This window comes from Ictalurus punctatus, chromosome 25 (genome assembly GCF_001660625.3).
Source record: "Ictalurus punctatus breed USDA103 chromosome 25, Coco_2.0, whole genome shotgun sequence".
NCBI classification, from domain to species: domain Eukaryota; kingdom Metazoa; phylum Chordata; class Actinopteri; order Siluriformes; family Ictaluridae; genus Ictalurus; species Ictalurus punctatus.
Genome location: NC_030440.2, coordinates 10,679,641 through 10,696,188, shown reverse-complemented (window position 1 = coordinate 10,696,188; position 16,548 = coordinate 10,679,641). Strand labels below are relative to the sequence as shown.

General features: G+C 40.2%; 1 protein-coding gene across 4 annotated transcripts in view; it reads left to right on the top strand.

Moving 5' to 3' along the window:
- The window catches only part of ralgps2 (Ral GEF with PH domain and SH3 binding motif 2), a 119,798-nt gene extending 104,257 nt beyond the window's left edge, over positions 1-15,541 (top strand). For all 4 annotated transcript variants that reach the window (XM_017455851.3, XM_017455848.3, XM_017455850.3 and 1 more), the window contains 5 exons: positions 1,457-1,562; positions 6,759-6,851; positions 7,404-7,509; positions 9,393-9,484; positions 11,264-15,541. In XM_017455851.3, coding sequence (XP_017311340.1) covers positions 1,457-1,562; positions 6,759-6,851; positions 7,404-7,509; positions 9,393-9,484; positions 11,264-11,293 — 427 coding nt within the window. In that variant the 3' untranslated portion in view covers positions 11,294-15,541. The remainder of the gene's footprint in view (positions 1-1,456; positions 1,563-6,758; positions 6,852-7,403; positions 7,510-9,392; positions 9,485-11,263) is intronic.
- Positions 15,542-16,548: the final 1,007 nt, after the last annotated feature.

Below are 16,548 nucleotides of genomic sequence, written 5' to 3'. Positions count from 1 at the left end.
GCCACCTTGTGTACCGGGGTATTTCTGCTTTTCAATATGCGCCATCTATTGTCAGGGAGTGAATCTGCACTTTCTTTCAGCGTGCTGCCCGAGTTTAACGCCCGGGTGTGAGCGCAAAAAAAAAAAAACTGCAGCGAAAAACGGACCGTGTAATGCGCTGTGAAAAATGTCCCAGTGTGAATGGGCCCTTTGTAAGGTGTTGAGCACAGATTCTTCACATCTCTGGAACTGCACATGAAGAATGAACACCATTTTTCCAAAAGATGTCCCGTCAGTTGGTGTTTTTGATGATTTTGATGATGGTGGTGAAGTCTCAAACGTCAGTCCAAAATCTCCTAACCGGTTTGGCATCTGGTGACCGCGAAGGCACAGCATACGAGTTACGTCATTCAGTAAGTCCTCGTGCCCTTGGATGGAAGCGTTGTCCTGCTGGAGAAGAGAGCACTCCCATCTCCCATTAAGGGGGAAAGTAGACCCAAACCATGCCAGGAAAATGTTCTTGCAGCATAAGACGCACCAATTTTTCCCCTTAATTTGTCACCTGTCTGTTCGTTGCGCTCTTCTATAAGACCTCACAGATCATTCCTGTAAAGGAAAAAGATGTACGAGGAGTGAAATATCTGAATTTCCGAATGCTTTTCAAATCTCTTTTGTAGTGTCGTCTCGCTCATTTTCTCCAAATTAAAGTGTTATGGGGTCTGCCTAGTTTTTCCCCTTTTGTGTGTGTGTGTGTGTGTGTGTGTGTGTGTAGGATAAATGCAGTGTTTATGAACTCAGTCAATGATGTGAGCAGTCTTGTGGAGTTTAAATTTTCTCATTCATGGGATAATGCATTACTTGTATCCTACAGACCCTTCACTGTATGACCAAAAGTATGTGGACACCTGACCAACACACCCATATGTTCTTGTTGAACATCCCATATCAGTTTGAGGCCCCCTTTAGGTTTATTATATCCTCCACTCTTCAGGAAGGTTTTCCACTAGATTTTGGGGCGTGGCTGTGGGGATTTGTGATCATTCAGATATAAGAGCATTAGCGAGGACAGGTACTGATGTGTGAGGAGGTCTGGGGTGCAGTCGGTGTACCAGTTCATCCCAAAAGGTGTTCAGTTGGGTTGAGGTCACTGGAGTTTTTCCATACTAACCATTGCAAGACATCTCCGTGGAGCTCACTTTGTGCACAGGGGTATCTTCGTGCTGGAACAAGGCTTCTTAGTTCCAGTGAAGGGAAATTTCTAATGCTACAGTACTATACAAAGACATCCTATACAGTTGTGTGCTTCCAACTTTGTGGCAACTGTTTGCGACATATACTTTTGGCCATATAGTATATAACTCAAGCCTAGTACTGAGTTCAGAAACACTAAACCTATTTTATGATGTGCCTGGGTAGATGAGACTGCACGGATTAAGAGGAAATTATTCACCGTGTGCTTGTTTGTGTGTTTGTGTAGCTCAGCCGAGTCCGAGGAGCTTGCGGTGCACCTGTACCCTGGAGCAGTGACCGTCCAGGGAGTGTTACGCAGGAAAACCATCCTAAAGGAGGGCAAGAAACCTACGGTACAAACTCCATACATTTCAGACTCATCCTTTTATCCAACACTTCTGTTAATGATTGCATATTTATACAAACAGTTAGTTTCGGTCTATTAATTTGATTGGCCGAGCGGTGTTTCCTATGACCATACTGGGACGCTTCACTGTGCGTGTCACTCCGCTCATCTGTGTTTGCCATATTCAAATCCACTTCCTAGTTCAAAAGGGTTACTACAGTAGCGTTCGTGACATCATCAGCCGACATTCCAAAGGATACTTTTCAAGAATATAACTTTTAGCTTAAAATATGAAAGCTCGTCAGATGAAGATGAAAAGGAAGAAGGGCCACCAATTTTACCAGGAGCACCTTTAACAGGAACGTACAGAGAACAATACAAGTAGTGCTACCATACAAGATTTTTAATTGAGTTCTAGAGGAGCACAGAGTAGAGGTGTAAGAGCTGGTGTGCAGATTTATTTTTTTTTATTTTTTTGTAGTGTGCTGCTACATTCTGACATTTTTATGTTAATTTCTAGTTTATAGAACTGTTGTATAAAAATATGGCACTTGCAGCTGTGTAGTTATACGAAATATCGGCACAGCTGTGATCACTTATTGCCAAATCACCGTGCTGTATAACCGCACTCTTGCTAATCCGATAATGCTTAATTGAGGCATTTGATCTCATTTCATCAATCTGCTCTGTCCTACGCACCTTTCTCATTTTCCTCCACACTCATCTTCTTGCCATTTAGTATCTTCTTTCCCAAATCTACAGAGGGAATACACTGGAGAATGGAACTAAACTAATATACATGTGTACACAATGTTTCTCTGCCTCAGTATGACTAACAGACAGGCGAAATTATAGGGTTTTTATGTTAGCATAGTTGTGCTTTATAGTTTGCTGTTTTCGCCAGACATTTTCCCAGGAAACACATAAATTGTCATCACAATTGTTAAGTGTCTTGCACACAGGCCAGACAACAAATTAAAACACTGAAAATGTTCCACACTGATATTGATTTTGATTCTGGCTGGCTGTCTGTTTAGTTTGTGGCTAGTTATAAACTGACTAGCCAATTAAATAAGCATGATTATCACATGATTATTATCAGATTCTCAGTCTATAGTTTCATTGTAGTTGCCTGAATTTTCCCTCCAATTGTCTCCCTGATGAAGTCTTGCCAATTCACACCAATCAGCCAGGTCGCTCTTATTCTATGACTGCTATCAACCGCTGTATTGTGCTTCCTCCGGGACATGTGATGGCAGCCAACCAAATGTTTCCGAACTGTCACTCATGCAGCATCACAGTGCAGCGTAACACACTGAGGATAGCGTTGGCTGCCCTCTTCTACATACATGAGCTCTCTTTGCTGTGACTGACAGAGGAGAAAGTATACCAATCCACTCCCACCAGCTTAAGCTGTTGTGTGAGCTCGTTAAATTCAACACATGAACATTTTCTCTGTGCTCCAAAGTAGTTCATTGATGTTAATTAATTCCCAAGATTGCACTTTACAATTGACTTCATTAAACAAGGTTGTGCTTTATGATTTCAACAAATTAGCATTAATAATACCCAAAGTGAATACTCTGACAAATCTTCTGAGATTACATATTGTATATGGTACAAAACTGAGAGGGCCGTTTAAAAAATTTTTTTGTATTTGGCTCTTTTTCTGTTTTCCACTTTTTTTTTTGCGCTTAAGTGGCATAACAGGCTGGCATTCCTAGACAGAGGAATGTGACTAAGTGTTTTTAGTATAATATTAGACCACGGTTGCAGATCAGCCTGCTCGGCATATTCAGCTCGGCAGTGGTGGCTTGGCGGTTAAGGCTTTGGGTTACTGATCAGATGGTCGGGGGTTCAAGCCCCAGCACTGCCAAGCTGCCACTGTTGGGCCCTTGAGAAAGGCCCTTAACCCTCTCTGCTCCAGGGGCACTATATCATGGCTGATCCTGCACTCTGACCCCAACCTAGTGAACAATAATTATAATTTTATGGCAACCTTCTAAAGAGGGGGGGACTTATCACTGATAACAAAATATCCAAAAACCATCTAGCATGCATACTGTGAATCAATCTACATGGAAAACCTAGCAGTGATGATAATGGGTCCTGCTCCACGTCCAAGCCAAATATGTGACTCCTGTCTCTGCAAGAGGAGCCTATTGCATAGACCAATAGGCTTTAATTACGGGACAGTCCCCATAGACAATGGGTGTAATCTCATGTTCCTACCTTGCATTTAGGACAGAGTGGAGAATGGAGTGGGTTGATTTTATGTCTGACACATGGCGTGACGTTTATTCTGTGCTTTAAGATCTTTAGCTAAATGACACTTGCCCTATTGCAATCTGAGACCCTTTTGGCTGAATTCGAACCCAATCATCTTCTCCAGTATCCACCCTGAGCTCCCCTTTCCCAAATCAGTCTAAGGTTCGATAGGTCAACTGTACCATAACAGCATAAAGGTTTATTAAAAAAATAAAATGTGATCTGATTTTGTGACTGTGGGTTCAGAATGATCTTTCCACAGCCAACAGTGAGTAGTTAGAGGAAAGTGTAGTACTTTTAAACACTGTCCCTGAGGCAAATTATATTTTATAACTAAATAATCGAAGGACATTAAAGAGCCTTCCACAAACAGGTCACATCCCAGCATAGTCATACCAAAGGGGTGCCACAGTTTAAATCCAGAGTCTGTAAAACTAGGCATAAACTCTGGATTATTGAGAATTGGAGTGAGAAGGGAGGACGCATCAGTCCTACCCTCCAACCTATGTATGATGAGCCAAGCCTTAAGTGTATTGCGCATATTACTTGGACTATTACATAGTGCCCTGATTGATTTAGAGTTGTGGACAAATAATACATTTTGCAAAGAGCAGTTGGACTGTGAGCATTCAAGGTCAAACCAGATCGACTTAGGGTCCTCTTTAAGCCATTCAACAACAAATCGGAGTTGGCAGGCCAGTTGGTACAATTTGACGTTTGCTAAGTCCAAACCTCTAATTGAACTAGAGAGGTGAGGGTTTGAGAATTTCAATCTAGGTTTTCTTTTGCTCCAGATAAATGAACTTAAACACCCATTCGACTCCTTTATGACCCTGTTAGACAGTAGGATTGGTAGCATTTGTAATGGATAGTTGGGGCAAGATGTTAATTTTTATGAAAGTGATCCTCTCCGGCCTAGACAAATGGAGAGCCATCCACTTATTCAGATCATCACAGACCTTCTCAAGCACTGAAGTAAAATCGGCTTTGAACTTTTGACTAAATGTAGGGGTTATTAATAACCAAATAAACAAAACCGGCATCAGAGCATCCAAATGGAAAGTCATTTTCAATGCAGACTTGTTCATTTCCCATAGGCAATGCAATTGATTTAGAAAAGTCATAATCTTATGCCCTGAAAATTGGCCAAAGGCTTGAATGAGATCCACCACACACCGTACAGAAGTGTCCGGATCAGAAAGGAATAGCACAGCATATAAAGAGATTTTGTGTTGTTCGCTTCCCACGGACACCCCAGAAACGGTCACCTACCCTCTTATCACCTGAGCAAGTGGCTCTATTGGTATGGCAAAAAGCAGCGGGGACAGGAGGTAACCCTGCCTGGTACCCCGAAATAAAGGAAAATTGACTGACCTATGGCCATTTGTAATAACTGCTGCAAGAGGATCTGTGTAAATTAAGTGCACCCACTTAATAAAATTTTCCCCGAGGCCGAATTTTTCTAAAGTGTAAAGGCCACTCCACACTATCAAATGCTTTTTCAGCAACTAAAGACAGAATGATAATGTTTTGAGAGGTCAATAATATTTAAAAGCCACCTAATATTGTGAGTAGTGCTTCTACCTTCGATAAAACCCATTTGGTCTTAATTAATTATATATATATATATATATATATATATATATATATATATATATATATATATATATATATATATATATATATATATATATATAAAATAGGGCTAAGATTTTAGATTGTAGTTTTAAATCTGAATTTAACAAGGCGAATGGCCTAGAAGATCCACACTTTTCTGGGTCATTCCTGTTTGTCGCAAACGAATGGTTGAACATTGCTAATGGGAGGATCTAATAATAAGTATTGTAATTCTTTATAAACTTCACAGGCATGACCATCTGGTCCTGGGGATTCACCAGGATTTAAGCTATAGAGAGCAATTATGGCTTTGTCTCTTGAAATTGGGGCAGTAAGCAATCCCTACTGCTCTTTAGAAATGATACGGAGAGTTGAACAGTCAGAAAGAAAAAAAAAGAATCCATACAACAAATTTTTTAGACGAAGATTCACAATGATATAAAAAGGTAGAATAAATTTTAGACAGAATAAAATTGTCTAAAATTATTAGTTATGAAACAAGACTCGAAAGACTGTATCCCGTTAGCATCTATTATGAATCAGATTTAGCCTTCATCAGGCACGTTAAGTATTTGCTAGGTTTGTTGCCCCATTTCATCTTTTGCTTTGAGAACATGATTCCATATTTAACACTATTTAACATTTAAACATGTTTTAATATTTGTACATGTTTTTTCCTCTACTTGATTGGTTTGCTGGTATAATGCCGTATCAGGACTTCAGCTCCACGGTCTCTGTCTTTAGTGCTCTACCGTGTGGAGAATAAATCAGCCACAGCAGTAAAATACATGCTTTTAAAGTTTAGTTATGGGAGGAGAGGGAACCTTTTACAACTGTATCCCTTTACATTTAAAGACTTTTTTCCTCCTGTCCCACCCCTGTACCTATTTTGTATGTTAATAAAATGTGCTCTCAGCAGTCTGTTTGATTGATTAGGGTAATGGTTATGAATGTTAAGTAGTTGGTTGGGAGTGGTTTATGTTTGTGGTCAACCCCAGATATGCAGTAAGAGGTCTCTAGCCATCATGAACATGTAGTAAGGGATGAATCACTCCCAAGGCCACTGTGATACAGCACATAGTGTATTATGAGCTGTTAACTTCAACATTTACATGGCTTCCTCTTGCTTTTATTATCGACTTTGTTTGCGTATGCGCCATTAGGATTTTATAGGGCTCCTTATACAGTACAGTTTTACGTTCTAACCATTGTCTAGAGTGATGTGAGTGTGTGTGTGTGTGTGCGTGCGTAAGCATTTATCTCTGTGTCCCACGTGTGCTATGTATGAGAAGACATGTTTCTCTCCGTTTCCCTCTAGGTGGCTGCATGGACTAAGTACTGGGTAGCGCTGTGTGGTACTCAGCTCTACTATTACACTGCCAAGTCTCTCAAAGCCACTGAGAGGAAGCATGTGAGTTCCTGCCTCAAACCTGCAATGCCTTAAGATCCCAGTCCATGTTTACTGTTATAAGTACTCACTGATTATTCACCTCAGATTAAGCTCTGAGGTTTTTGTGTTTTAGTGCTTATGTGCTTCAGCCTGTGATGTATGCAATGATATATGAGAGAAAGGGGGAAATCAAATAAAAAAACTTCTCTGGCCCGCCACACAGAAAGAGACCTCTAATTTCACAGGAGCCATAGAGAAAGTCTTTCAGAACAAAAGAATATAAACAAGTGGGGCTCTCGATAACTGGGTAATCAGGCCTTGCATTTAGTGAACTGCTTAGACTCATTGGGAGAAAATGGTATATGACATCATCTGTACCAGGCCAGCTATCATTCACTGAGTTAATAGGAACCACATGTGCATATTTACGCACACACACACACACACACACACACACACACACATATATATATGTCACGCATTACAACCACAATATGTGGCTTAAGGAAGCTATTACTATTTCTCTCTCTCTCTCTCTCTCTCTCTCTCTCTCTCTCTCTCTCTCTCTCTCAGTTTAAGTCGACCTCGAGTAAGTGTGTCTCTGTGGTGGGGTTGATGACCATGATGGCAGATGACCCGGAGCATCCCGACGTCTTCCTGCTGACAGACTCTGAGCAGGGTGAGAGTGTCTAGTTGTCGTGCAAATACACACAGCCTGATTTCAAAGCCTTTTTGTCCACTTTATGCCACAGACCTTATAACGAAGAGCCGTTTATTCTTCACTGAACATTTTAGATTGACTATATCCGTGCCACTTTTTTCTTTGGCAAGTGTGCTGTTGGCGTTGACTTTGGAATAAGGCCTAAACCCATTCAGCTCTTTGAAATGGATGTAAAATTGTTTGCACAAATATCTGAAAGCATGGTTTCACCGCCGCTGCACGTGTACTTTAAATAGCTTGTTATAAAACTATCGTATACCCTACATAACAAAAGAGCATTTACAGCCTCAGGGCCCTCATTTGCACATGCCCACTAGATCTGCATTGATGCCCTATTTCTCATTTTAAGCTTCAAAAGGGTGCTCAGCAGTTTTTTGGACTAGTTTATTTGTGTTTCTGTAGTTTATTTTCCTCTGCCTGACTTGCACTGGGGCTTCAACATGAGTAAACTACGTTTGTATTCTTTTCTTAAAGGGGTTGCAAGTGAGTCTACGTATTGCAGTTATAAGTATGAGTCTAAGTAAGTGTTGAACTGCGCTACAGAGAAAAGGATTATTTTGTCTCAACGGTGTAGTGCTTTGATGTTCATTAATCAGGGTTGGGAGAGTTACTTTAAAAATGTATTTCGTTACAGTTACAAATCACTTCACAAATGGCTGAACACAAATTTGAGTCAGTTACACTCTCAAATGGCTGAACATGGTCAACTACAAACTCAAATGGCTGAACATGGTCAATTACAAGCTCAAATGGCTGAACATGGTCAGTTACACTCTGAAATGGCTGAACATCATCAATTACACATTCAAATATTAGTTTATTAACTGCACTTTGGGATGAGCTGTGTCCAAGTTCAAGCATTGCTTGTTTGAAAGGAGGCTGCAAGGGCCCTTGATGAGGCGTGCTCAATCAGTGTGTCTTTTCTGGTCAAGTGACTTGGATGAGAAATAAAACAAAACAAGACTTCCTCTGAGAAATAAAACAATGCCGGTTACGAGTAATTGTAGTCTTGCTAAGATTTATTTAGTTATTAGGTCTATATATTCATTAACTTCTAGTTTTTTTTGTTATCACTATCATTCCTAAAACTAACAGTTTATGAGTGATTCTAATTTCATATTTAAGCTTAAGGAGGATTTTAAAGAAAAAAAATCTGTGTATTGTGAGAAAAGTGTACTGTGATTTAAATCTAGATTTTAGTGTCTTTTTAATGACTTTATCCTTATTAAATGGTACATTTTCCAGAATCTCTCCCTCACCCAGACTTCTGGACTGTTCTCAACAATAAAAGTATTAAAATTAGATAAAGTACCCATTGCAGTTTTTTGATAAATGAAATTTGAAGTAAAAATCACAGTGACCATACAAACCATGGAATTTCAAAGCACTGATACAAACTTAGTTTAGCTATATGATTACCGTGCTGGTCTTACCTGCAAATGCTTCTGTAAATTAGATGTCAAGTCATTCGATAAAGACGGTGCCTTCACAGCTGGAAGGCACATCACTTTATACGCAAAATTTTGAAATCTCCACGCCTGTAACACATTTTTTCCAGCCGCCATCAATTAAGTCATTTCAGTGTGCCTCTGTGATTTAGAGACATGTTATGTTAAAAGATTAATTTCTTTTGCTTTTAAATACATTTTTTTTAAATTTAAATCTTGATTGTATTCCCATTTTTTACAAAGTGTACCTGTAATCTGATTACTTTGTTTTTTGACGCAACTGTAACAGATTATGGTTACCATTGTTTTGTGTCCTGATTATGTAATGCCATCTAATGTAGAAATGTGCATGTCTTTCAGCGGCATCTCTCTAATTTTGTTGCGTGTGTGCAGGAAACTCGTACAAGTTCCAGGCCGGGAACAGAATGAACGCTTTGCTGTGGTTTAAACACCTCAGTGCAGCATGTCAAAGCAACAGACAACAGGTAAGCATTTGTGTTAAGACTTTTATTCCTGTGTTAAGACCCAGTTTAGTCCGAGTCATCTGCGAGCATAGTGTCAGGGCAACACTTATGTGTGATCTAGACACTGGCTGTGTTTCGTCTTAAGATTTGTGTGGATAGAACTGTTTCCTTTCAAATATGTTGGATAAGTGCACCAATGTTTTTGTGCTGTGTTTGTAAAAGCTTCGACTATACGTTGAGTCCAATTTGGGTAGAGATTTCCAAAAGCCTTCAACACGGACCCTCGGTGTATAGGTCTGCATGTGACGACCCGAGGAGCTTTAAGCGGTTTAATTAGCTCAAAAGGCAAGTAAAATTGTCATGGTTAAAATTAGGCACATACCTCGTTTGAAGGGATGGAAAAGTCCTTGGGACTGAGTACCACCTCGTTGTGTAGACGCAAACTGCTTTCATGAGCAAGTCCACCTTTCTCCAATTCTCATAGCTCTCGCGAATTAAAACACTTGAACTCTTACACCACTGAAACAAACTCTTGTGACCCATTTGAACTCCTCTCTCATCTACTACATCTGTAGGAAAGCACCACTTGCTTGTCATGAATAATTAAGAGACAGCAACTTCTCATAGGATAAGAACACACAGTCTCATGAATAATTATGAGACACCGACACATCATCGAAGTCTTATAGTACACTGCCAGGTCACTGCCTGTGACGTGCGAGAGGACGAGACTTTAAACCCTGAAGATGAAAATAATGGAAAAAAAGCTCAACATGAAGCAGTTTTCTCCTGCAATTAAAATTAACGGATGCTAAGATTGTCTTTTATGATGTGCGATATGAACACACCTGTTAAAATCTCAGAAAATGTAGTTTAGTGTTTCATGACACTGTAACAACCAAAGGAAGATTCCTTGCAATGACTTACCAGTCTAGAGGAAAGTGTACAGGAAGTTACACCTCCTCAGGATGGTGTGATGCGGCCTGCTGTGAAGCACAGAGGTCTGGTTTATAGGTTACACATGACTTTGCGTGCGTGTGCAGAATGAGAATTGGCGACATCGAAAGCGGCATTGTTTGCACACTCGCCTGCATATCTTAGGTACATCTGCAGGATTAAAAGCAACGTTCACTAGACAGCACGTCACGGCCTAAACATCCCGGTCCGTCAGGCTTCCAAGTCGAACTGTAAAATGTTTAATGATTTCATGCAGCGATTTTAAACTGACAAGGTCTGTCTCTTGTAAAAAAAAAAATTTAAATAATAATGTTCCACCATCATCGTGATTGTCGTCGTGCGCTGCGGCTCAAATCGCAAACTCTGACCTTATATTCAAAAGTATTTACTTTTTAAGTCTAGAAAATACAGCAGACTGATGCACAAAACAGTCCTTTCGGTAAGTTTGAAGACTACATGACTGGATTTAAGATTCAAACACTAACTGTAATGGGAAAACCGGTTAGTGTTCGTGCTCAACAACGGTCTAGAATAGTATACGAGTATGTGATTTAAGACACAACTCTAGTTTGTTTAGTGACGGTAGATGGACAGGGAAATTATCCTTTTTTAATTACTAAAAGTGCTAATGAACTGTGTCCGGATCATGGAAAAAAAGACTCAAATAACTCGTACTCTATTCTTTTAAATGTGGCTTGTTTGACTGTGACCTTTCAATATTTAACATTTGTTCTATGGCATTTTAGTGCTTTATTAACAATCACCACCATTTTACAGTTGAGTTTAGCAACATATGGCTTCATACATTTTTAAAGATTTTAATTCGCTCATGTTTATTTCCAGGTTCCAGCAAATCTCATGTCTTTTGAATGAAAGGTCCAATCAGATGGCAAAAGAACTGTTTTAAAAAGGCGGGTGCTAAAAGACATGAGGTTGAGCAGTGGGGGAGCCGGAAGAGAAGAGAAGAGGAGTGGAGAGAGTAACTATTTTACAGTAGCTTTTCCACTGCCATCACCCAGCCTGAGTCTCACTGCAAAGCCCTCCACCACCACTGCCTTACAGAGTGGAGCAAGAGTCTGTGTGCGCGTGCGTGTGACCGTCCAACACTCCTCTGTCCTCTGCCACCACTTTTCTTTCACTCTCTTCCCCATCATATTGGCACACTCTCCATTACAATCTCTTTCTCTACCAAAGTGAGGAACTGTGTGTCCTTCTTCCTCAGAACTAATTCTGTTCCTGCGTCTCATCCAGTGCACCTGGATATCTGGGTCTTAACTCCATCCAAATCCCTTCACCACCTTTTTTTTTATTATTATTATTATTATTATTATTACTATTGTGTATATATATTTTTTTTTACAATTTTATGAGCTGGGCCGAAGCACCGTCCACCAGTGACGTGAAAATCTGAACTCTTCTCCTCTTCATGCCTCACACACGACACCAGGACATTGCAGGACCTTCTCCTCTCAACTAATTTGGAGACTAAGGTTTTTAAGCGGGGCTGCCACATTTAGGCCGAACCCACACACTCTTTCACGCTCACTTTCACCCGCGCCCGTGCATGCACATCGTCACACGCGTTGATTCTATCCATACGCTTGAGTTGGGCTCAAGCAAGCATGACACAAGATTTTCCAAATGCAGGTTTTAACTGCAGGGAGTGGAAGTGTCTCTCATTCGTTACGACCATTTCAACACTTTGAAAAGCAACCGGAAAAAAGGGCTCTGAAGTATTCCCTTAAAACTCTTGAATATTTGCATCACCTTTTTATTATCTTGGGTTTGTTTAACTTACACCTGCATGCACACACACACACACACACACACACACACACACACACACACACATCGTCACATCCAGTTACCCAACTCGAGCATTAGGGACAAAAATGATTATCACTTTTTTTTTTTTTGTAGTCAAAGGCACGGTCTCACAGCGAGAGAGAAAGGGAGAGACGGTGTGTGAGGGGAAGAGAGAGTGAAAGATGAGGAGGTATAATGAAGAGGTAGAAAGCGAATGTAAAAATGGGGTTTAATTACCCATGTTTGGGTGGGGAAACTATAGCACAGTGTGCACAGGGGTGGGTGGGTCGGGAGTTTGGGGTTTCTGCAGTAGGTGCTCTTTATGGTACGACTGAAGCTGAACAAGCCTCTAAACGGAGGTCATGTGTACAGTCTTTATATCTCTTCTATAACCCCCTCTCTCCTCTCTCTCCCCCTTCTCTCTCTCTCTCTCCCCATTTCTCTCTCTCTCTCTCTCTCTCTCTCTCTCTCTCTCTCTCTCTCTCCCCCTTCTCTCTGTCTCTCCCTAATCCCCCTCACCTCTGTCTCTCTCCCTCCTCCCCCTCACCTCTCTCTCTCTCCCCCCTCTCCCCTCTCAACCTCACCTCTCTCCCCCAATCTCTTTCTCTCTCTCCCTTCCCCCCCCCCCCCCCCCCCCCCCAAGTTAAAATTCCAAATCTGAAAAGTGGGATGTTGCCTACCAGGACACACACATTTTCGTAACTACTTGAAAGCTGTGAATGTCAGTTGGATTTTTGCCTGTGATCTCAGTGGTGGTTTCACTTTATTTCCTTACACCTATAGTTTGTTCTAGCAGATAGGATTAAAAAAATGAGACTGTTAGAGGTGGGTGTGGCTGCATGTGTTTGAATGTGTTTATCAGTAACTGAACGATAACAAAAAAAGAAAAAAAAAATCACAGTTCATACAAAGAAGCTATTCAGGAGCCATTTGCTTTTTTTTTGTTTTGTTTTGTTTTTTTGTTTTTTGTTTTTGTTTACAAGTTTTGTTTATTGTTTAGTTCATTTTTATTTGCAGTATTACAGTAGACTATGTAGGTTCTGTTGCACTGGTCCTAGGATGTTTTAATTGTCTGTTACATTTTGTTCATTCTTTCCATTTTAATTTTTGATGTGTTTTAATGTGCTTTGTGTTTGGTTTTATTTCTGTAGTTTTTGGCCATTGTAAATGTATTCAACTGGCAGTTTACTTCTACAGCACATGACTACACGTTGTGTTTAACATCAGGTTAAGGCTAGACTGTTGTGTAGAGGAAGGGTTTTTAAATGCGTTTAACCCGCTCGAAGGCTTCTGTCCTGCAGTCTAGTTTTACACAAGCGTATCCAGCGCTATAGGGAACAAGAGAGGAGGAGTGATAAGCTTGGAACAAACGAAGAGCGTTCTAGTTCAAAGCAGACGTGAACTAATCATTCAGAACGGGCAGATGAAGCCGATTACCATCCTTCCTTTTCATGTTGTTTACTTTTCTTTTTTTTTTTTTCTTCTTTTTTTTTAATAGATTTTCTTTTCCCAACCATTGGCTCTTTTGCTCCAGTCACCTGAGTGTTTCTCCTGCCAGTAATACTTTAATGATTCCTCAGTTCCTGGTTCATATGCTAGTTTATAGGCTTCTGGAGAATAGTTCGGCATGTGATCAAAATCAGTCTAACTTGTTTTAGGATCTTCTGCAGACTCTCTCGTCCAGCACTATTAGAGAATGAAGAAATGAATTGAACTGTATTAGAAGCTCACCATTGTGACTTAATATCACTTGTGCAGTCATTCAAGGCATGTTGTTTTTTTTGTTATTGTTTTCGTTTTTAAATATACTTCAGGATTGTGTTGGACCTAAAACGATGCTCTGTGTCCAAAATAATGAGTGTGATCTTAGGAATGTTTACATGAGGAGAAGTATAATGTGCCACAGGTTTGAGCTGATCGGTGTGGTATTGGTGTGAGTTTTGTAAAAGCACATTGTCATTGTTTGAGCAAGATACGAGTTTAGCCACACAAGCGGAGAAAAAAAAAGTGTTTATGCACCGAGCTTGTCAAATATTTCCTTTATAAGAAGCCATATTGGCTCAAATCATGAGTTTGCATAACAGTGTGGTTTTGGCTCGGGTTGTGAAGCAGGATGAAGTCAGTCTGCCGTGATAGAGCAGGCATTATTGTTTAGGCAGGGAGCTTGTGTGGCATGCGGCTGAGTGGATTTGGCGTTGCTGTTCTCAGCTTGTTACTGAATGTCAGTGCACACTTTTCTAGCCAGAGGCTAGTGGAGAACATGTTGGGTTAGAGTTTTATTCCCTCACACGTTCATACAGACTACTGAAAGGTGGTGAAAAGGGAAGCGCAGTGTGTTTGTGCACATACAGCACCTCGTTTTACCGAAAGTACTGGGAAACGGCACTGCTTGAAGAGCTGACCTTTTCAATAGAGTACGCCACATGGTCAAGCCGTCCCATTTCATTATTGTACTCTCCCTCCATCTCTTGCATTGATTCTTTAAACGATTTTCCATCAGGCTTGAGCTTAACATGCTTTAAACGGTTGAAATGGAAAAGCTAATGGGCCGACTTGAACAACAAATACAAATACATACTGCAGCAAATCATAGTCAGTTGTGCAGAAGAAGGTGACTGGAGCGACAAAACTCTCACTATAACTCAAACTGTATTCCCCTTTGGCTGTCTGCTGCCTGTCTTTATACAGATACATGAAATGGTACTGAGACAGTGGTTATATAGGACTAGATTCAGAAATCTGTCCAAATGCATTTGGCTAATGGGTGTTACTGTACAGCAAAATAACCAGTTCTCTGAGTTAAAGTTCTGGAGTAGAGTGGGATCATGTCTTTCTCTGTGTGGATTGTATGATGTATTTTTAATGTGTTTTTTTTTTTTTCTTAAGCCATTTACATTCTTTGAGACACTCTCTGAATGTCACACATGCATTATAACTTAAACTAACACTGTTGTTCTTCTTGTTCCTCTTCTTATTATTATTATATATACAGTATATCTTTTACAAATGCACAAATATCTGAGAGATTTTGTGGTGTTTCTGTAGCTTTTCTTTTTGCTCCATTGACCTTCATGAGATAGGATAGAATATGGAGAGTGTCATAAAATGAATTCGCTTTGTGTGTCCGTGTGAATTGGTTTTCAGAGATGTCCTTCTGGGCCATTCCACCTGCATCCAGTCTGCGTCCTCCTCCGCCGTATCCAGCCTCTCTGTCCCATGACCCAAGGCAGCACTATGACCTCTGACTGTAGAAAGATGTGCTCTTGAGTTCCTGAAAGGACAAAACCAATAAACATGTGTGTTCCTTTTTCTAAATCTTGCTGCTTGTTTGTTTGTTTGTTTGTTTGTTTGTTTTCTTTTGAAACGTGTTTGAGTGTGTGCAGGTCAGTGAATGTACGTGTGATGGCTTACATGACATTTTGTCACAAATACCCAGAGCTCCAATCCAGCTCAAGTGACATAAATTATTAAGTTTTTACAAAATAAACAAACTAAATGAGTGAATGGCAAGACATTTTAACTTCTAGTGGTAGCGTGCAACGTTTACTAGTAAGAATTACAAGTCTGTAATTTAAGTCAGAATTATATTTTATCTGTAAGTCAGAATGATATTTTTACTAGTCTAAATTCATATTAAAGATATCTATAATTCAGTTTTACCTAGTCATAAATTGCCATTGACTAGGTGCACTGAATTCTTGTCTCTTGGTTACATTTATTTAATTTGATTATTTAAATACAATTTGTTATAGTAAAAATGTATTTATGGTGGGTTAAACTCATTGCTGTATGAATGAATGAATGTACTCTCCCTGCAGCTAAATTAAGGAATCAACATATTCTTCATTCATGTACATGGTGCTGTAACAGTTTATTCCAAAGGTTTATGGACACCTGACCATCACACCCATATGTGCTTGTTGAACATGCCATTCCAGATTTATCCCCCCTTTACTGTTCTAATAACCTTCATTCCTCTGGGAAGGCTTTCCACTAGATTTTGGGGCATGGCTTTGCGGATTTGTGTTCATTCAGCTAAAAGAGCATTGATGAGAAGAGGCACTGATATTGGTGAGGAGGTCTGGGGTGCAGTCGGTGTTCCAGTTCATCCCAAAGGTGGGGTTGAGGTCAGGACACATGTTCTTCTACACCAATCTGGATCTCACTTTGCACACAGTGGCACTGTCATGCTGGAACAGGTTTGGGTCTCTTAGTTCCGGTGAAGGGAAATTGTAATGCTACAGAATACATGCAAGACATTCTGTACAATTGTGTATTTCCTAAATAACTTTGTGGCAACCGATTGGGGAAGAATCACATAT